Source organism: Rhodamnia argentea, chromosome 4 (genome assembly GCF_020921035.1).
Source record: "Rhodamnia argentea isolate NSW1041297 chromosome 4, ASM2092103v1, whole genome shotgun sequence".
In the NCBI taxonomy this organism is placed as follows: domain Eukaryota; kingdom Viridiplantae; phylum Streptophyta; class Magnoliopsida; order Myrtales; family Myrtaceae; genus Rhodamnia; species Rhodamnia argentea.
The window spans coordinates 26460923-26483338 of NC_063153.1; the positions used below are offsets into that span (position 1 = coordinate 26460923).

The 22416-nt window shown below is 40.5% G+C and overlaps 1 protein-coding gene and 1 long non-coding RNA gene across 5 annotated transcripts in view; one reads left to right on the forward strand and one right to left on the reverse strand.

Annotated features, from left to right (window-relative positions):
* LOC115754023 (probable E3 ubiquitin-protein ligase RZFP34) overlaps window positions 1–7636 on the reverse strand; it is a 27986-nt gene extending 20350 nt beyond the window's left edge. The window contains exons 1-12 of one of the 4 annotated variants that reach the window (XM_048277068.1): window positions 7509–7636; window positions 4806–5059; window positions 4630–4717; window positions 4060–4119; window positions 3946–3978; window positions 3678–3755; window positions 3356–3399; window positions 2835–2875; window positions 2659–2741; window positions 2486–2577; window positions 2288–2399; window positions 1754–2173 (exon numbers count right to left, since the gene is read on the reverse strand). In XM_048277068.1, the coding sequence (XP_048133025.1) occupies window positions 2063–2173; window positions 2288–2399; window positions 2486–2577; window positions 2659–2741; window positions 2835–2875; window positions 3356–3399; window positions 3678–3755; window positions 3946–3978; window positions 4060–4119; window positions 4630–4717; window positions 4806–5005 (942 nt within the window). In that variant the 5' untranslated portion in view covers window positions 5006–5059; window positions 7509–7636 and the 3' untranslated portion in view covers window positions 1754–2062. Of the gene's footprint in view, window positions 1–1753; window positions 2174–2287; window positions 2400–2485; window positions 2578–2658; window positions 2742–2834; window positions 2876–3355; window positions 3400–3677; window positions 3756–3945; window positions 3979–4059; window positions 4120–4629; window positions 4718–4805; window positions 5978–7508 lie in introns of those variants that run through there. The other 3 variants (XM_030692920.2, XR_007198012.1, XM_048277066.1) reach the window with 3 other exon arrangements.
* Window positions 7637–12655: 5019 nt separating this feature from the next.
* On the forward strand, window positions 12656–22157 carry LOC125314551. The gene is made up of 4 exons (XR_007198017.1): window positions 12656–13018; window positions 14633–14949; window positions 20838–20842; window positions 22147–22157. It is a non-coding gene; the product is annotated as an uncharacterized LOC125314551 (long non-coding RNA).
* The last annotated feature ends 259 nt before the right edge of the window (window positions 22158–22416 follow it).

Below are 22416 nucleotides of genomic sequence, written 5' to 3' on the forward strand. Positions count from 1 at the left end.
TTTTTTGAAAATTTTTAATGATGCTACTAAGACTTTATCTGGTATTTATTATCCTACTACGAATTTATTTTTAATAGAGTGTGTTAATATTGGTAGTGTTTTTAGTGAATATGAAAATGATACCGAATTAGGTCGAACTATTTTAGTAATGCAAGAAAAATGGTTACATTATTATTTGCAAATTCCTCTTGTCTATTTAGTTGGTATTGTTTTTTATCCACGTATTAAATTAGACGGTTTACTAGATTATTTGAATGTGTATTATCATGATTGTTTACATTTAGAAGATTCAATAGATATTTCAAATATACTATGAGATGTTAAAGAATCTATAGTAGTGTTATATGGAGAATTTTGTAGTAGATATGGTTTAAATGATTCTGGATCTTTACAATCTATCGCTTCACGTAGCGAATGTGGTAATTCACTTAGTAGATGGTATAATATGCTCAAGAGTAGGCAAAAAAAAAAAAAAAAGGCAACAGGTAGTATTTCTGAATTAGAAAAATATTTAATCACTCAATTTGAGTTTCGTGATGCGGAACATAGTACTGATTTCGAAATCCTGAAGTGGTGGAAGAGTCACCAAATCGATTATCCAGTTCTCACACTCATCGCTCGTCAGATATTAGCAACCCCTTCTTCAACGGTTGCGGTTGAACAAGCATTTAGCGCTGGAGGATTAATTTTGGACTCTCGCCGTTCAAGATTAAGCCCGGAGTCTGTGGAAGCTCAAGCTTGTGTTGACGATTGGACGAGGGTGAAATATCGACACCAAGAGTTGGATCGTGAACACGAATTTTTTAGCGATGATATTGGAGATACCACCGCCACGGGTACCACAACGGGTAGCGACGATTGACGATGAGGTAAGTTGGGGTTATCAAAGGTAAAAGAACTACATGGATTTTGATTCTTCTATCTCCAAAAAGATATGTAAGCGCTTAATGATAATTCATTAAGTTCAAGCCCATTCCTCCTCTTTTTTTTTTCTCCACATTTTATTACAATGTACAATTTGATTATATTTTATAATTTATAATTTATTATGTTCATTTTATTATTTATTATTTAAAAAATTAAAATTAAAAAAGGAACCGGAATTAATCGGCCCGAACCGACCTGGAACCGCCGGGTTCCGATTCGAAACCGAAACCGGCCACCTCTACTTAAATCATATATCCAATTTCGACAAAAAAAATAAATTATATACCTAATTACCCCAAAATTATTAAATATATATGAAAATATATATTTAAAACACAACGTATCAATTTTTTTTATTTTTTAATAAATAAAGCGCCAACAGGTCGTGTCACGTATCAGTGCGACTTAATCATGGTCCATGACACGGCTCCTGGGATGATTTCTTTTAAATCGTTAAGCCCCTTCTTGAAATCTCCAGTACCCTCTCATTTTATCTCCACATCCGTAACTTTCTTGCTTTTTAACAAATCGAATCTATAAGCCAACAAAAAAAAAAACAAATCGAATCTCAACACTTAACCGGCAAGAAATTTGGCAGCATAGCTTTTACGCTCGTCTCACATCTTATATGTGGAAGAAGGTGAAGATGAGCAAACACTGGCACTAGAAGCGGTGCCCCCCGCGGGAGCTCGATTTCGTATTTGGGTCATTTGCCATTGTGATCGGGTAAATGTCAAAGTACTATCTGTTTTCTTCCCGAGCTTGCGAACCGACCAAAGGATCGAAGCAACCCAAGTGATATAAAAGCCAACATTCCCCCAAGACACATAGCGCTTCTGTTTGCAAGACAAAAACACTGAAAAAAAATCGGGAAAGCTAGAAACCGACAAGCTGCGACAAGAGGCGGAGAGCAACTCCACATTCCCTCGTTTCCACGATTCGAAGAAAAAACCGGGGAAAAGATTTTGGAGAGGACAAGAAAAAGAAGGCCGCTACCCCCTCGAGATTCAGCCGCTTGATCATTTCGCATGTCTAGCACACCTCACAAGCGACCCAACTCAATGGACTCACGGCTTCACAGCCTGGTGTAAGGACATTGGCAAACATCAGAATTTCCTTGGTCCAGGCCTAATGGTCAGCCGCGTGTTTGGCGAGTATTGTAGGACTTGCAATGGGCGCATTTCTGAGCAACTACATGGAATTGGACTTGAGATGTTTTCCCGCAGTCGTTGCAGAGGATCCAAACCTGTTGAACAGCAAACAACTTTCAGCAGCAGTTCTTCTCTAGTCACGGAACTTGACCAGACTAACATAGCCTCGAGAAGGAGTAGATTAATCTATCGTGTCCTCCTACACCCACCATTTTGTTTTGATAAGGCTCTGGCATTGGCGTGGCTGCAATCTCCACGTCAAATTTCTCCCAAACCTTTGACATATCACAGACAGACTTCGAGCAGATTGGGCAAGCAAACCTATCGCAATAATCACCAAGATTAAATCCTGTATAAAGAAAAGTCGAGCCCGATAACAAGTATATGATAAGCCTCCAGATACTCACTGGTGATGTTCTCTCATCTCTTTTAAGCAGTTCTTATGGATTGTGTGTCCGCAAGGCAAGACTGTCACATCATTTCTTGAATCAAATAGGAACTGCACATCACCATTTCCACCAGTTTTAATTTGTATTCATTGCAATGCAGACAAAATAACCACTGAATCACAGAGATTTACCTCAAAGCAAACAGGACAGTCATGATGCATCGCTCTTTCCACGCAAGGATGGCTGTTTTTCAGCAAGACTGAATAGCAGCAACCTGTACAACAGGACAATAAGTGAAGCAGATTTAACTTGCAGATCTTTCTATTACTATTTATGCTGGCGCAAGCACAGGATAACTGAAGCTTACCACACTTGTAACAGTGGAAGAAATTCTCCCGCCCCCCAATTCTGAGGGAAAAAAATACAGTTAGACATGTACCAAACGTGCAACACCATCAAAGACAAAGGAATTATGAGAATAACATCCAGAAGGGGGGACTTATGTATAAACTGATCTTAAATACCTAAGACAAACCAATAAGCTCCACCAGGGGCAACGATTGACAGAAGTGAGATGCATCTACAAATTTCATCTAACATTCCGAAACTACTAGTTCGGGTAACCGACTATTATCATATATCTAAGTCATCTAGCTATTATTTGGGAATATATTTTAGGTTATCTCGAACATTTTCATCTACTCTCACCAATCTCCCGGTGCCAAGTGTTCGTGAATGTTCTTATTTTCTCAAAAATACTAACACTGCCCACCCAGAGATTGAATTGGTGAATAGTGCAGTCGTGCTTTGAGACACCAAAAAACTCCCATTATTCACGTGGATAATCGCTTTGACACTGTTGAGTATTGATGGTAATAGTCGCCATACCTGCAAATTCCACATCCATTGCAATGATACTGGTTTTTGGATGTCTGCAGAAAAAATAAAGTAAGATGTCAGGTCCATGTGATCATTACAGTCCTCCACTGCAGGATATAACACCTCACACTTTTGACAATCTGTAAAATGCTAATAAGAAACTTCCTTTTTTCACATGCTTGCCTGTTATACAGCATTTTTATGCTCAGATTTTAATTATATGTGCTAGGGGGAGAGGGCAGTCTTCTGACCTAGAGAGAGACTCGACCACTGTCACTGTCCTAGAAACACAAAAGAAATAATGCAGCCAGATAAAAAAGATTTGACTCACATCATCATCGAAAAGCTTACAGGTCCCACAAAAGTACTTCCCCATGCAAACACCACAGTTAATGCACACCTGCCGGACCTGTGACATGGGAATTAAAGGTTCAGAATCAACATCTGCAAAACTTAAAATCTTGATGGCCAATTACGATTCTGCACTGTAGCTTATTTTTGGCTAGTCTTTCTAAGCAACTTCACATTTTTTCACCTTCTTTGAAATGCTCTTTAGCGCAATTAAAACTGGTAATGAAGGATAGAATGTTTAAACTTACCTCTTGTTCAGTACCACAAAGTGAACACACAACCTGAAACAAAAAAAGTCGGTAAGAGAGAACATCCAGTAATAAGTCAGTCTTTAAACATGCCAGAAATTTGATAGCATCCACCTGTTGAACTTGATGGCGAGGCAACTCATGTCGCTGCTTTTGGTTTACATTGATATTATTCTGCACATAAGAGAACACTGTCATATTATGAAGAGCAAGCCCATAGTTGGAAGATTCAAGAATCAAATATTTGTCAGATATCCCAAACTAGACCACTTATAAGAACTCAATCCACATGGCGGCTGTCATTTATGATGCAAAGAAACTCTAATGCTATAAATAAGCCAATTAACTTCTAGAGAATATGAGGGGCAACTTCTGCACATATCCATCCTACAATAATGGCAAACCACCCATATCGCAATATAAGCGCACACACTTCAAAGTTAAACATCAGGTTAGAATGCAATCTCATCTTAAGATAACTCATGTCAATAGAGTCCAAATCAACAAGCAGCTCAAGTGGTACCTACATTTGGGTTGATGACCATTCTCTAGTATATGGCAAGTGAAAAGTCAATGAATTAAGCTTACCATGTAGTGCTCCTAGATATCTAGTGACCCTCTTCATGTCATAATAAGGTAAGTTATCAAGCATACTTAAGTCTATTGAGGGGCACAAGGAATCACCTTTGCATCATTATGACAGTGACGGCAATCAAAAATCTCGTTGCAACAGGGGGCTCTAATGCGGCACCTTCGATGGTAATGAGGGCATCTGCAGCAGCAGCAACTATGATATTAACTGAAAGTTGAGAGAAATTAAACTCGAAGTACTAATGCCCAAGAAAGAGCTGAGACATTACCCGTACTGCAAGTACCCTCTCTCTAGCAACTCGGTAGCACTAGCATCATCTTTAGTTTCTTCGACAGGCATCATTTCCCCATTCATCTGCCGAAGGACTGCGTACTCATTGTCTGTCGGTCTCTCTTCGTAGAAGGCGTGCTGACGGTTCTCCACATCAAAATGTTGAAACCCTGGCTGTTCAATAGCTAGTTCACCCATTTTAATTTGACTCTGCTGAGACTACCAACTACCTAGAAGCTAGCAATGAATCACCTGCAGATATGAGCAAACTTAGTGACATTCCATAACCTCCTAAGAATTTTACTTGGCCAGTCAAGCAAGGAGACACTGCAACATTGATTTCTTCTATGAGGCTCAACACCACTTGATATCGGCAACAAGACAGCCCAATGCATGTCCAACAGCTCCAATCAGCAGTGCTCCAACAGGAGGAGTCATCGAAACAAGAAGATGTAAAACAATCCCACATAATAACATAAGCGAAGCATTGAGGAGCTCCAGGGCATCCAGCACTGGATAATAAGGAATTGTGTGTCGTGAGTCACTGATTCCTTGAAGTCTGGAACAACTATACCAGACACGACCATCAACGAGCCAATCTCTGGTGAAAGCCAACAAAATCACACTATTAAATGCTCTTAAATGTAGTAATGTAACAGTGAAAGATTGTAAGATCAAACTGATCCGTCAAGGATATACTACCTCCTCCTGCAATTCTGCTTGAAGCTTTCTTTGAGAACTGCTAATAACTCAAGCCTTAAGACTTTTGACTGTACTGAAATTCATTGTACTTTGGCAGTCAGAAGGCTCTTCCAAAACTAAACAAATACCCTCAAGTTGGCTAAATGATTCCACAGGTGCCTACAGAATCACATACTGTACAACTGCTGAAGACAAACATCGATGTCCTTAAGGAAGAACCTTCACGAAGAAGGTATTTACCCAGGTTAATTGACCAACTTTTCTATCCATTCCAACCTCCGGTTCTAAGGGGTTCTTCGGTATCCAAGGAACACCTAATCTTATACATCATAGTCTAGCAGAATTTGATTTAACATTCCACATGTTATCCAAGAGTAGACACATGGCAAACTATTTTTACAATTCTAGTCCAATATTTCCTATTTCATGCAGAATGAGCATATGCTTCTTCCACATGCATGAATCAAGTTCCTGGGTTCAGTTGTACGGAGGCAGTGAAAGTAAGAACGTTTTTTTTTTAAAGCCCGGAATCACAGTGGAAGCCCCACTAAACAGAATCATAGTTCACGTCAAAGGAATTTTGCCTACAGTGTAGGAAGAAACCACTTCATTTCTGTTTCATGAAACAATTAATTTCTGCCGTCTATTGCTCTAGCGGACAAGCTGCTTCAGAGCATCAAATTAATCTACTATCAATCATCTCGAATGCTATTTCAGTAATCTCCTTCCAGCAGAAATCATCAGTGACGGTAATCTTGTTCCATTTCATGTCTATACTATCACGGGAAGGTAGCCTTTATAAACCAGTGAGACTCAGAAGTCTCTCTCTCGCTTTCTCTTGTGCCATGGTCTACCATCATAATTAAATCTCCTTTCATCATGGAGAAAAACCAATAAAAGGCTGAGGACGAGCACAGAGGTCCTGAGCTCTTCTTTGAAACCAAAATTACAGTGTCCATGCCATGCATTAATCTTAGACATGGTTAAAAACCTACCATTCTAATAGAGATTTCTCGAAGTTTTCAATTTGATAAAGTTCATGTGAACCAGGATCTAGGGCAAAGGTCAGAAAGCATGTTACTTGAATGAGCAGAAAACCTGGAACCCCCGCCTCCGTATATTATACAGAGTACGCATTAGTGCATATATGGATCTGTAAACTACTCTCCAAACGAATACAGCATATCATTTGATATGCTTTTCACCAGATCCTACATAAAAGATGAAATTTCCAGAGTTACCGAAACCCAGCATAACTAATCTCTAATGTATGTGCCAAGTCATCACCTGACACATTGTCCCTAATGTACCCGGATGAGAGCGACCTGCTCAGATGATTCGAGAAATGACCGGAATGGCACATCCTTAATCGCACGAGATAGCGGCAAAAGAAAGGAAAGCAGCAGGGGATTCTATCATTTTGCCACGATGTTGCTCAAGTTAATCAACCAAATCTCGGGCAATAAAACTGCCAAACGAACGGCAGTTTTGGAAATCGTAAGATCAGGCTAACATCTACAACCACAACGATACAATTAAATGCCAACTCTATCACCCTCTCTCCTTAAGAGAAACCTCTTCCAGCACCAAGATGTGTATATTGGACCGGCGATCAAAACGCTATAACCATGCAAGAAGTCCATTCAAGATCCTATATCATTCAACTGCATCGGAAATCAAGACAGACAACAAACGCCTCAATGCCTCCGACCTATCCTCATTCCCTGCCTCAAAACGGCCCGGACAAGCCCGAATCGATTCCTATTCACACTCAGATCCCTCCTCTTTCACGCACACTAGAATCCAAAGCATCCACCACCCAAAGAGAAGAAAAAGAAATCGAAAAAGAAGAGAAATCTAACGCGAAGCACCACCTTACCTCCGGCCCAAAGAGAGCTACACTAGCTAACGCACGCACGCACGCACGCACGCAAAGAAGCAGAGAACGCACAACAAAGCTGGTTTAATTAACGGTACAAGCTCTTTCTGAACAACGAACTTTCAGTCCGAACTCGCTGATCCCTCGACCAAAGCGGAAGCAAAGACGTAGCCTGTAGCCGAAGCTCCGATCACACGGTAAAATGGCGATGGAGGGATTTCCTCGTTCCTGCAGAATTTCCTTTTGGCGACGGAGATGGAGTTTGATCAGTGATGAGAGAGAGAGAGAGAGAGAGAGAGAGAGAGCTTGAATTTATAGAGAGAGAGAGAGGCGAATGGGGAGGGTTCGAGAGAGTTCGGATTCGGATTTCGCGGTCACGTTCGTCGAAAATGTAAGCGGAGAAAGAGAAGATGTGAACATGACGTGTAGAAGGAGATAAGGATAGATACGGGGGTAGCGAGACTGAAGGCGACCTCTTCGCTTCGCGTCGGATTGGACGGTGCCGTATCACGACCGGGTCAAAATTAATGGATTATTTTATTGCATTTTATTATTTGATTTTTTTTATATGCCTTCTGGACAAGTACAATTAAATAAGTTCGACATAAAGGCATCGCGAGTTGTTTACTCTTTTTTTTTTTGTGTAAATTATTCAATTAAGTCTCTAAATCTCATTTTGCGATATTAGGTCTTAAACTAATGGGATAAATGTATTAAAAGTCTTAAAATTTATCATAACAATGTAATTGAGTTCTAAAACTTTTAAAAAGTGTAATTAAGTTTTAAAATTTATCACGAAAGTGGCAATTGAATCTTAAAACTTTTTAAGCTGGTGCAATCAAATCCTTTTATTAACTTTATTTAAATTGATAAACGGAAATGCTAAAGATGTCAACATTGAATAAACAAATAGTACTTACATGCAAGTTTCTTACGTCGCTTGTATAGAATATCAATAGTTACTTTTTTTTTTTAATAAAAAGGTTCACAATCTCATAGAGAGAAGAAGAAGAAGAGAGAGACTGCTGGAGGCGGCGTTGCTACCCATCGTCTTGGTCCTGATCACGAGACCCTAGCTAGGGCCAAATCTGGCCTGGGGTCCTAGCTATGAATTGTCCCTAGAAGCAGTCACCGAGGTGTCGAATCCCCAACCAATTGTAGCTGGAATTAGATGCGACACACCGCGTCCTTTCCCTCATTTGTTTTTTTGTTTTCATAGCTTTTAACTATTTGTATTTTATTATTTTCACTTTCCAGTACCTTGTGGGTGACGTCACCTCATCATCATTTTCATTCGCAATATCGATGGAACAATCAACTCGAACATAAAATTTAGAGACCCAATTGAATAAAATGAATTGTTTATAATCATAATTGAACAAATTGAAAAAGTTCAAGAATCTCTGACGTTATTCTTATCTCAATAGCTAAACATGTTATTTCCATCGACCCACGTTTTTAAATAGATTATAAAATTGAGATTCTTTCTTACAGTGCCCATAACATCATATGAGAATGCTTGTTTAGTTTGAATTCTTATCGTTCTTGTTTCATAATCGTACAAGTAATCGGTTTTTTCATGTCCGGATCATTGGGCGAGGAAATGAAAAACGAGGCAACTGTCCGAATCTGAATCAAATGATTGGTGCTTATGGATAAGGTAATCACGCGGCTAAGAACGATGTCATCGGCGCTTATCACTCTAATAAGTCATATCTTGACACGTGTGAGGAGATTATCATTGTGGTCCGGGCCGGCACCGGGCGACACGTGTAAAGCCGGCCCGGGAACGGTCGGAAACATGGGATTTTCTCCGGAGCAGACAAGGGCGGCCGAGAATCTCGAGAGATGTTGCAAAGAAAAATCTGTGATTTGACAACCATATTATTATTATTATTTGGTGGAAGCGTGACGTGGCATCATTTCGTGTTCAATCACTTAATGCAAATCAATTGTCATTTTAATGGCATATTTCCTGTGCTCTCACAGGGGAAAGAAGATTCGCGAGTCAGGACCTCAAAGCGCAAGAGTTGAGGGCTGTGACAAAATAAATGAAAGTTTTGAGGGCAAACTTGTATAACCCTCAAAATTCAGAGGTTTTTGTGTAATTTCCCAATGATTTTGTGAAAAGTGAATCATGTTTAGACTTTGTTTGTTTTTCGAAAAATGTGATATTTCTAAAAAACGTTTTCTAAAAAGTCGTTTTTTAAGAAAATGATAATATTTTTTTGTATATGACTGAAACCCGAAAATGAATTAGAGAATATTTATGTCGTTTGGTATGAAAAATATCGGGCGATAGTAATTTGCACGTGAGTGGTCGATGAACTGGGTATGGGGACCGGAGTCTCAAGTCTAACCTCTACGGACCCCCCGACCATGGAGCCGGGGACCGAGGCACCGATGCCTAAGTCCCCGGCCGGACATAGGTGGATATGAGTGGGAGCATCGAAGTCGCAGTTCATGCCTCGATGGACTTGAGCTTGAGTCTTTTGGACTCGAGCCTAGGTGGTGGTGATTCAAGCTCGGGCACCGAGATACCGCGCTCGATCTTTGTGGACCCTAGCCCGAGTGTCGGGGCTTTGGGCTCGACCTCAATAGACCCAAGCGCGACCGCCGACGACTAGAGTATGGGCAATGAGATCTCAAGCTTGGCCTTGATGGATTTAAGCACGGGTATCAAAGATTCGAGTACCAACACTGGGTTCGAGCTGCATGAGCCTAGACGCCGAGGACCCGGGAACTAACATTGGTTTTCGTGCCCAAGTGTAGAGAATTTACACGGACATTTTCTATTAACAAAGGGTCTTTTGATAAAAAGGTGTCTATCAATCGTTGATATCTGAAACTCTTAAAAGTATGCCCATCAATTTGATACTAATAACATAATATCAAGATGCTTGTCCGGTTAGGAAAAAAAGTTATAACAGATGTCAATATTTGAAACTCTATTTTTTCTAGTATTTACTAGCAGATTTACTCTTTTATTTTTTCTTTCTATAGTAGAGATAACAACACGTAATGATAGATCACAACCATATTTTTAAAAGCTTGTGGTAAAAACGGGGTTTTGTTCGAGTGCTCGAAAATTTCCCTAAGGAGATTTGAACCCTTTTTTTTTTTTTTCGATCCCTCGATAAAAAAGATTCATTCTTTTCATAAAAAAAGAGGAGATAGAACCAATAAAGATTTTGTTTTCGATTCATCCTTGGAGTTGAATATCTCATTCATCTTTCATTTTGATAGTTTCAAGGAGACATTACTTTTGCTAATTCGAATTGAAGGGTATAATATAAAACTGGTCCTATCCTTTTTAGGAATTACAATCATTTTCTTTTCCAATATATCTTCAGAGATTAACAATCTTATAAGCATATTCAAAATGTCGAAATAGTTTTAACTTTCCGCATACATAGAGACACAGTTTCCACTTATTGTACCAACAATCGATTTCCGATCATTAATTATGTAATATTTTTTTGTAGCAAGGGAATTTATGTGCAAAATATTTTAATATTAATTTTCGTTGCATGCACGTAAAAGCGAATGCACTTTTGCTAGTGGCACTAGAAGAAGCCCTCAATTACTGGCTATAAAATATTATGTATTGGTACGGTCAAATATATTCACTAGAAAGAAAGAAAAAAAGTAGCTTTTTTTACCGAGAAATCTTTGCGGAATTAAGCTTTTATTTACTCAATTCGATAACATAAGCTCGGTTGTTGTTTTTCTCTATTTTTGATAATATGTAATTAAACTCAAAACATAAGGTGTCGGTACTCGAAAATATTGCATTCCAGACATTAGTGAACCAACATTCTTCTCTGGCCGAAAAAAAAAATGGAATTAACGCTCCTAAGTCTACTCCAAATTCTAGGACATGGTTGTCTTTTATTTGTCTATTTTCCATTTTTTATCAGGCCATTGTAGTATTTTTTTTTTTTGTTTTTTTTTGGGGGGGCTGGTGTTGTTGTTATTTTCAAATTTATGGTACTTCACATCACATATTCTTTGTTCGTGCCGACCCTCTTGGGCCCGAGCCAAGCCTGGATCCTCACAGTTAGGGATCGTGATGGGCCGGGCATTATCCCAGGCCCGTTGTTTTTTTTTTCTCTGTTTTCTAAGTGGTGGTATGAATTGTGGTCCGAATTCGAACGAAAAAGGCGAAAAAAAAAAAGGTCTGAACGAAGTGAAGATGATAGTATTTGGGGGTGAGCAAAAAATTCGAATCTGACCAAACCTGACTAGACCATACTCAACTGGCTGATTTTGGATGATAATTGGCGGGTACCGGTCAAGTTCTAATTTTTTTGGAACCGGCGGATATTGGCGCCGTTCATGATTTCAGGTGGGAACCATCCAATCATTCAATCAGACTGGACCCATCGATATGATATAGATACATATATTTTAATTGAAGCTAAAACCCTCATATTTTCAATCACGTGACCTAAGCAAACAAGAGCTCTCGGTTCTAAAAATGGAGAGATTGATCATATAGTGGTCTTTTTCTAAAAAAGAATGCTAAAGCTACTTATAAAGGTGATATTGAGCTGGTAGTGCAAGTGACAGATGCTCGGCATATTTGGCCTAAAGACAGAGAGTCAAGCTTAACCCCTTAATTGGAGAGCTTCATCCAATAAGCATCTAAACCCCCAGAAGCCAGCAATTTCCCGACGTTGAAACCTCGAAAGATCTCGAAACTTGCAAGTTCAATATCTGCATATACAGACTTGATCTGCTGCCTTTTTTAATTGATGTTGGTGCTCGGTAGGATTGGTTTTATGGATCCAATCGGGTCTTGGACCAAAGCTGGCCGGTGGTTCGGTTCTCGATTGGATCTATAAAACGAGCAGGTGGTTCACGGTTCGTATTTTGTGGAATCGATACGTAGTGGGTAATTTTTAGTTCTAAGTTGGGAACAATTTATGCTGGAATCAATCACCTCTAATAACTTCGGTATTGGAATTACATGATTGTTTTAGAAAAAAATGCGACTTTTACTCGGTGTGCGCACTCTTCTTTCTCCATCATTCCTAATTTAATAAATAAATTTGGATTATTTTTGAGTAGTGTTCGTAAGTAAATCGCAATTAAACATCTAGCAAGAGAGCAGACAAATTTATGAAACAGATCTCTTTAGCCTAACATTCAAGAGAATCTTGAACTGTTTCACTTTGGTATTAAAAATGTCCTCAACTTTTAACTTCAGGGCTGTAAAAAAGAAAGGCCCGAACCGAAAGTTACGGGTATATTCGGGTGACTTCGGGAGATCCCGTGGTTTGTGGAGTCAACATCTCTATTTTATATTGCTATCCCAGGATGTTCCTCAATCGAGATCTTACCTGATTTGTCGTCATGTACCAACTTGACCTGTCTGGTTGTGCAAAATTGCGAGAAACTAACTAAGCTTCGAGGCCTGGAGAAATTGAAGCACCTAAGGACATTGGACATTTCTGGATGCAAGTCACTCAAAACAATACCAAAGTTGTCTGGAATTCTGCTTTTCCGAAATTATGAGGAAAATCCATTTGACTCATATCGATTGAGGAGTGCATTTGGAGAAGACGACAGTGATGAGTCAGACTGTTGAGATGATCCACATATCCTTAGAAAAGCTCATGTAGCAGGTAAGTTACCTTTCTCTTTTGAGAGCTGTCGCCCAATTCTCATTTGTATTTACTGTTTGCAATTTCTATTAAGAATTATTACCCTTTTATTAGTATTTCCTGGTTGAAAGTGTTGATGTTCTTACTTGAATTCAGGGAATCCGGGGGAGAATTTCATGTGTCTGCTCATCATGTAATAAAATGAAATAGATCAAAAGGGTTTGGGTAAGATTTTTCATCCTATGCAGAAAAATAAAGATTCTCTGTGTTTGATTGATTCCGGAACGCTGCGGTTACCGAATAAAAACTGATGCAAACGGGAATTTGATAGCATGCCAAAGGTAGTCATATAGGTGGAGAATTGCTCTGTGTTCACCACGCAGTTCATGGCTGCATGTATCTAAGGTATGCGTAAGAATGAATTAATGGTTTTGAGGGGGCATATCTTAGTATGCATACGCTACTGACTTGGTACAAACTTTGTCCAACCATTGTGTTCCAAGCATTTTATCTCGCAAAAAATTGTTTGCATAAGCCTTTGAGAAACGTTAAATGCAAAGTACAGAGTCTTCTCATAATAATGCGGTCATGAATTAACTAGGTTGTTAATTATTTGGATTAACGGGGAAAATTGCAACTCAAATTTTGCTGACTATGAATCCCTGTTCATCTTCTGTTTTATCTGGGATATACCTAAAAGTCCAAGCCAAATAACTGATTAGCCCAGAGAATACTTCTTAATTTTTGTGGCGATAATAATGCCATCTGTCATTGACCTGAACTTTTGAGTCGAACCAAGATGGCAGTGATGAACGAGTATGTCTTTTGACATAAGCAGGTGCGCCGTGAAATAATCCCTTATGTCATACATAAGCTCTTATTAGTGCATTTACTTGCTGAAAAGAAAAGCACGGGAAGTGTTTTCGTAAGTTTCCTGTGTGATTCCTTGACCCTGTATGCCATTTGAAAAAGGAATCTTACTGTATTCCACAAAAGCAAGCAACTTAAGCTGAATTCACTATGCTAACTTGATCAAAGTTTCTGCGCTTGATGATGTTAGATGCCTATTAGTTGGATTAGAACAGTTGAAGAAAATTAATAGTGAGTTCGACTCAGCAAGATCTATAAATTTTGGGGGGCTTAAGTACACTCCAAGTGCCATATGTTGTGTATGGCGCTCATTTTAGTGCCAAAACTTTCAAATCGATCACTTTAGTGCTAAGTTTTTGTAACTTCGATCACTTAAGTGCCAACTTCTTTTAAAAACGATCACTTTAGTGCCGGAGCTAACGTGGCTTGCCGAAAATTCGACACGTGGTATTTTTTTATTAATATTTGAGATGACATGGCTCGGTGAATTTGACACTAAAGTGATGGTTTTTAAAAGAAGTTGACACTTAAGTGATCGAAGTTACAAAAACTTAGCACTAAAGTGATTGTTTTGAAAGTTTTGGCACTGAAGTGATTGAAGTTACAAAAACTTAGCACTAAAGTGATCGATTTGAAAGTTTTGGCACTAAAGTGAGCGCCGTACACAACTTATGGCACTTGTGGTGTACTTAAGCCAATTTTGGGGTAATATTAGTAGTTTGCTGACGTTAATTGCTAGATTGATCTCATTTGATTCACTGGCAGGATTTGGATATTATTCCACTGGTTGTGATTTAAATGCTGATACAACCAGAACGGCTTTTGAAAGGCACTTCTAAAAGGAAGCAAAGTCATCAAAGGATCAGGACCTCGATGTTTCTTGGACTGCTCCGAATGCTGACAATGCATCCTTGGAAAGGTAAAGGATGTTCGCTCTATTTTTGTCCCACATTGCCCTGATTACGATCAACAGAAGCATTGCGGAGCTGAAACTGTCCGCTGAGAGGTTTTTGAAATACTGAAAGTCTAGCCAATTAGTTTGATATAGTGCCCAATAATTTGGACGATTGCATTCTGAATTGGTGTAATAACCGGCACCTGCATGGAGGTTTTTTGGAGCTATTATTCAAAGGGAGTTGTTTGTGATTCAGGTGTGGATCTTCATGCTAAAGTGGAAGCTAACCGATGTTTGGACCTCCAAATTTGAAAATGTTCTGGTGTGAAGAATCGAAGTCCAGTGATGTGCATTTGAGATTGCGCTCTGTTTGGGAATTGAAGCTCAATTGTAACAGAGGATCAGCTATCATGAGCATGCAATTTTGGTACCCAATTTGACCATCTATTTCTCAGAAGCAAATGCACATTAATCTGTCGTGTCCCTTGTCAGTAATAGTAGCAGTCTTTAAGTGCTCAGATTGATTATTATCCCAGTTGCACTCTGATTAGTTTAGCTTGGTGCACTTCCTGTTGTTACACTTTTCCTGACCTGTCTTGATTCCACGAATCGGCCATGTTCTCTTCTCTTTTCTCCGTCAAATGCTATTTGTCGAAATTCTATTACAGCTTGCATTATATCAAATTGGATTCTAAGTGTACTAATAACAGTAGGAGGTCTAAAAATCAGTTCACCCATTTGGCATCAGCTAATAATGTGCACCGTTCACTCATTTGGGCCTTCCAGTGATAGAAAAACCTTCTGTGGCACCAAGGCCTCGGATTATTCCTGGAGACCTCAAGGGAAAAGGATAACAGAGGAAGGAGAATCTGAAAATGGATTCAAAATGTCAAGACAAGGAACATAAATCACATGCCGTCTGTCACTTCAATTGAGGCCACAACTCAAGAAACTATCCATTGAAACAAAAGAAGAAGGTAAGGTTCGTTCATTCTGAGTTTCCAGTCTCTGTTTGTGTCATTGTTTTTTGACTTTATTTTCTAAAGTGAATAGGATGCAGAGATGGTCAGACAAAGAGAAGCCAATCAACTGGTCACAGATACAATGCCACCACTCAAAAGGTACTTTTAACGTTACTTCTAAGTAACTGACTATGAACTAGAAGGATTATAATTGCCATTTTAACTCGAGTATTGTTTGGTTCTTGATAACCTGGATGGGAAGGTAGCCAAGTCATTCCCTAGTAAGAGATACCAACAATGTTGTGGTCAATGCTAAGAAGGTAGAGAGCTCATCTTGCATGTTTATCGCTACAGTGGGATTAGAGGTACAACTTTATGGTAGTAAACGAGTTGCTATTTGAAGGTTTGCAATTTGATTTGGTCCGGCAGCAAGTAGAAGACCGTATGACCAAGAAAGAAATGGAAACAAGTGGGTGGACATTTGACGGACATTGGAAATGTTGGATCAACAATATCTCCAAGAAAGAGGAAAATCGACCGAAAGTAGCTGTTTAAAGAGTTGGAAATCTGATGTGTTCTAGTACCTTTTGTTGGTACGATACTCTTCAATTTAAGATAAAGAGATAGAACTTGCTCTTAGTATTTTCTGCAAGTTTTTAAGATGTCGAATTGATACTGTTAAGAGCACAAGCATTCTGGGTAATGGCATTTTGTACTTGGGAGTACGTTTGACATTCGAACAGAAGTGCAGTTGGCCTTATGTTCGCCTAATCTTTTGGTGTTGTAGGCAAGGCTGTGTCCCCTTTCCCCAATAACAAGCCAAGCTTGTTTAGAGGTAGGACATTAATTTTCTTACCTGACAGTTTTGACAAATTGTTAGGTAATAAAAAAAAAAAAGACTAACAGATGCCTCCGAACGATCCTCATTCACTGTCTCAACGCGACAAAGACGCCCACAATCGTTTACGAATCAGACTAATATCGTTCCTCTTTCAGACAAACTAGAATTCAAAGCACCCACCGCAAAGCAGTAGAGAACTCGAACAAAGGCTGGTTAACTAAGCTCTTTCAGAACAACCAACTTTCAATCCGAACTCGCGGTCCTCAACCAAGCAAGAGCTGTAGCCTGTAGCGAAGCTCCGATTACACGACAGATTGTTCTGTGACAATTGTGACAGAGAATTTCTCGTGCTGCAAAAAGTCTCCTCTCGCGAGGAGATGGCCATTGGTCAAATGATGAGAGAGATGAAGCTTGAATGGCCAAAGAATTTACAGAGAGAGAAGGTGGATTTGACTTTTCTGATACGTTGAGAGAGAGAGAAAGAGAGAGAGAGTTGTCTTGCTGGTTTTTGTAGGCTACCTTCCCATTATATTGTAGACATGAAATTGAATAAGATTTGCATTGTTGATGATTCCTGTTGGAAGAAGATTACTGAAGTAGCGTTCGCGATGACTGGAGATAGATCAGTGCGTTGTTCAAAAGCAGCTTGTCCACTGGAGCAATAGAAGGAAGAATTCAATTGTTTCATTTTGCCTGGCCTTCATATAGATGAGGACCTCAAAAGCCCAACCTCCTTTGGTAACAACTTCCCTAGTGTGACCTTCGCGTTATCCAACAAATAAGTCAGAGCTGGGACTTTCGGCTCGATATTTACTGAAAAAGAAGTGAATCCGGAAGTCCAGTCAATTGGATTGGTTAAAAGTTCTTCCTTAGAGACTTTTTCGGGGAGGAAGATCTATTTCTTTCTTTAGCAGCCATAGCAGAGGTGTCTAAATTCTCAAGCAATTGTACCAAAAATTCGAGTTCCTTTTGGATTTCCTTGTTGATCAATCACATCAGCAGCATACTTACATGCATCGTTAACCACTGGGATTGAAAAGCAGGTACTACTATTTCAGAGTGATGCATTTCAGTTAAAAGACCTCCAGTAGCAAAGCCTTGGCTAAAAATTATCTAGATGTACATATGGATGCACAATCCATCAATGGCCTGTGGCTATCGTAGATCAGAGATTTCTCGGTGAAAAAAAAGAACCCAACTATGAGGAAGCGAACTTGACAGACACATCTCTTTCCTTTTGGGAATGTACTCTGAGTAGTGATTACCTCGTAGGAGCTCGACCAACCTAGGGGTCAAGGTTGGCTAGTGATACATGGGAAAAACAGCCCGAATCACCAGATAAGGCCCCTAAATGACCGCTCAGTGATGATTCTCCTCCTGAAGTCAAGAGTATCAAGATCTTTTCCTCGCCTCGTCCCGCTATTCTGCTCTCTTGTCGACAAAAAGTTTTTCTTTGGATCATTTACAAGAAAGTTGACAAACTGGGAGTACGTAAAAGATGCTCTTTCTTTTCCAATGTTTCGACATGTATAAAAAAAATTATTGTGACACAAATGAAGTGGTTGCTTCCCAACCTGTTTGGGTAGGCAAAATTCATCAGATGTGAGCTATGATTCTGTTTAGTAGGGCTTAGACTGTAATTTTAGGCTTTAAAAAGAACTATGCTGCGATTCTGTTTAGTGGGGCTTCGACTGTGGTTTTAGGCTTAAAAGAGAAACATTCTTCCTCTGATTCTCTCGGTGCCTCCCTCCAACTTAACCTACGGACTTGATTCATGCACGTGGAAGAAGCATATGCTTATACCGCATCAGCTAGGAAAATGTGGGACTAGAATCATAAAAACAATTTGTCATGTGTTGACTCTTGGATAACATGTGGAACAAAAGTAAAAGTTGGTCTCAATTAACCTGGACAAATACCTTCTTCACAAAGGTTCTTACTTAAGTTCATGGATGTCCGTCTTCAGCAGTCGTACAATATGTAGATCTTCCCACCGAATGGAATCATTTAGCCAACTTGAAGGTATTTGTTTTGTTGGAAGAGCCTCCTGACCGGAAAAAGTCTCGTGAGTCAGCACAGTGGAGCGTCTGAGGCTTGAGTTATTAGTGGTTTTGGAAGAAAGCTTCAAGCAGAATTGCAGGAGGAGGTAGTATATCCTTGAAGGACAAGTTTTGCTCTCACAATCTTTTCGCAGTTTTCTGTTATCTCTCATCGTTTTCGGAGCACTCGAATTGTGTGATTTTGGGGGCTTTCAACAGAGATTGTCTCGTTCATGGTCGTGTCCAGTACAGTCTGTTCCAGGCTTCAAGGAATCAAGTGATCATGACACACAATTCCTTATCATCCACATGCGGGATGCCGTGGAGTTCCTCAATGGTTCACTTATGTTCTTATATTGGAATTTTTGTAGATCTACTTGTTTCGATGATTCCTTCTGTTGAAGCACTGCTGATTGGAGCCATTCGACATGGATTGGACGATTTTGCTGCCGATATCACATGGTCGTGAGCCTTGTAGAAGAAATCAATGCTGCAATGTATCCTTGCTTGACCGGCCAAGTAAAATTCTCAGGAGGTTACGGAATGTCGATAAGTTTGATCATCTCTGCAGGCGCTTCATAGCTGGCTTCTAGGTTGTTGGTAGTCTCAGCAGAGTCGAACTAAGATGGATGAACTAGCTATTGAACAACCTGGGTTTCCATCAGTTTGATGCACGAAAGCTTCAGCAAAATGGTCATCAAGCTTGCTGGCCATGATTGTACAATGTTGCTGATTTTCCACCGACGCGTTGACTCCAAGATCAGAACTAACAAACTTCATGATTCTCCCCCAGATTCTAGAATATCCCTCTCTCTTTGTTCATTTTCTAACTCAAGTACTTCGTATCGCATGTTGTTTTGTTGATTACCAAGACCATAACTTCAGTTTCTATACAGTTTGACAATAGAATTGTGGCCACTTTGACGTATGAAATTCTGAAGGCTACGAATCTGAAATGGAGTGAATGCTTGGTGGGTTACCTGGTTGGCAAACGCTCCCATTTAAACTTGTTGAATCGGTTACTAAGGAGTATTGGGGGTCTCATCTCTTGGAAGTTATGGCTAATGAGGATGGGTTCTTTTGTTTCCACATACCGGATCCGGTATTCCGGCGTAAAATCCTTGACAATGGCCCGACAATGGTTGCACGTGCGCCACTTTTTCTACAACAATGGCACCCCCTCTTAGAACTTAAGCGTGATGATCATGATTCTGTGCAGGTCTGGATCCGATTGAGAAATATTCCATTCGCTCTATGGTCTGCCCTGGTATTAGTTCTCTTGCTAGTGTGATTGGCAAGCCGTTGTATGTTGATCAAAGGACAGAGTGTATGAAGATGATCTCTTACGCTCGGGTTTGTGTAGAGATAAAGGCCAATCAACATCTTAAAGAGTCCGTGGAGGTGTTGTTGAATGGTGAGTCTCGTATCATAAGTGTTGACTATGAATGGAAGCCTCGATCATGTGCTATTTGCGGGACTTTTGGGCACCAGTGTCCCCCGGCTGTTGTTCCCCCCGAACCTTTACGGACTTCTCACGTTGATGAAGTGGTCCCTTCCGAATGTGACGTGGCCCCTCCCGCCCAACGGACTGATCCGGCAGCTTCTAAGCCATCTCAACCAGCGGAGCAATGGAGAAAAATGGTGAAAAAAAAGGGGCGTTTGGTATCCCAAGGGGATGCCATGCATACTTCCGAAGTTGGCCGGTACTCGGATGTTAGGCCACGGGAAGATGCTGCAACCTTGGTTTCTAGGCCTTCGGCTGAACTTGTACCTTTGCTGAATGTACCCCTTGAGCAGCCCCGGGCTGCACGATTAGTCCCACCGGTTTCATCTGACTCGGAAGTTGATGCAAATGAGGACGCTAGCCTTATTGGGAGTGAGGATGAGGGGGAAGTCCCGCGAGTCCCCCTAAATACGCAAAAGATCGGTGATGTCCTCATTGAGGCAGAGACGCCTTCGTCAAAGCAACCAAAAGTTTTTCAACCCCTTGTAGCGGACACTTCACCGGATTTCAGCTCTGATAGCAACCCCACATTGACTAAGATGGCCAAACCGACTTCGAAAAAAAAGAAGCGGGGCTGCAAGAAGAAATGGTAACTCTCTCCTCTTCCTTGTACATATGTCTATAGGAGTTTGCAATATTAGGGGACTAGTAGACCCGTTGAAACAAGCGGAAATCCGCAATTTGATTCGTGCCAACAACCTCTGTTGCATTGGCATTATTGAGACCAAGGCATCGTTGCCTCTGTTTGCTAACTTGAGTAGGAGCTTGGTACCCAATTGGAAATGGGCTGCGAATTATGAGCACTCCCCCGGAGGGAGAATATGGGTAGGATGGAACCCTTTTCGTGCATATTTTGTTGTCTCGGCTTCAGTAGCTCAGGTTATCCATGGACACTTGCATCTATTGGACATCAATAAGGCATGTTTTCTCTCTGTTATTTATGCTGAACACACTTTCGTGTCTAGGCAGCCACTTTGGGCTAATTTGGTCCGGACCAGCTCCACTTTTGCATCCTCTCCGTGGCTTGTTGCGGGTGATTTCAATGCCATTAAAGACCCATCGGATAGAGTCGGTAGTTCGAATGTTTGGTTTCCCTCTTTCAATGAACTTGGTGAGTGTATTGCTCAAGCTGGATTAGAGGACCTTCAATATGTTGGCCACTGATTTACATGGTCTAACTCTTCGGATCATGCTCGAAAGCTAAGGAAGATCGATCGGGCTCTTATCAATGCTCGGTGGCGCAATGAATTCTCTTATTCTGAGGCTTCCTTTTTGGCTCCTAGGGTCTCGGACCACTCTCCTGTTATTATTAAGATTACGGCTCCCGTGAATTTTAGAAGACCCTTTAAATTTTTCAACTTTTGGATGTCTCATCCCTCCTTCCTGGAAGTGGTTACTCGGGTGTGGAATACTCGGGTACATGGGTCTCCCATGTTTATCCTTACTTGGAAACTCAAGCTGCTCAAAATCCGGCTCAAGCGGCTCAACGGGGATGCCTTTTTTGATATCTCAGCACGCATGGCCAATGCTAGAGCTGCACTTTCAAGTACTCGGGATGCTCGGGCTTCGGATCCTTTCAACCAAGTATTGGCTGCCCGGGAGAGAAAACAGCTTCGTGCATCCTCCGAGCTTCGTCTTCGGGAGGAGGCCTTTTATAAACAAAAATCACGTATTCAATGTCTCAAGGAAGGGGACCTCAATACTAAGTATTTTCACCATTCGGTCAATTAGAGGCACCTTCGGAACAGAATACTCTCGCTTGTGGATGATTTGGGGCAACTTGTCACGGATCCGACCTTGATTCAGCAACACTTTGTCTCTCATTTTGAAGGATTATTCACGTCGATTGTCTTTCCCTCTCGGCCTTCGCTACGGGACCTACGAGCTGTAATTGGTTGTACCCTTGTGGAAGACCGGGGACGATCCTTATCTCGACCTGTTTGTGAATCCGAAATTCGGCTTACTATGTTTTCATTACCCTCGGGTAAGGCTCCGGGTCCGGATGGATTCAATGTAGAATTTTTCAAAGTCTTGGGAGATAGTTGGCCCTCGGTAGTGCTGGCTATTAAAGATTTTTTTGAGGAAGGAAAACTCCTTAGGGAGATAAATACTACCATTTTGTGTCTTGTTCCCAAAGTTCCCAATGCCTCTTTAGTGAGTGACTTCGGGCCGATTGCATGTTGCAACACTATATACAAATGCATTACAAAGATCTTGGCTAACAGGATGGCTAATGTCTTACACTCCCTTGTAAGTTTGCCTTAGAGCGCCTTTGTAAAGGGGCGACGTATTAGTGACAATATCCTCC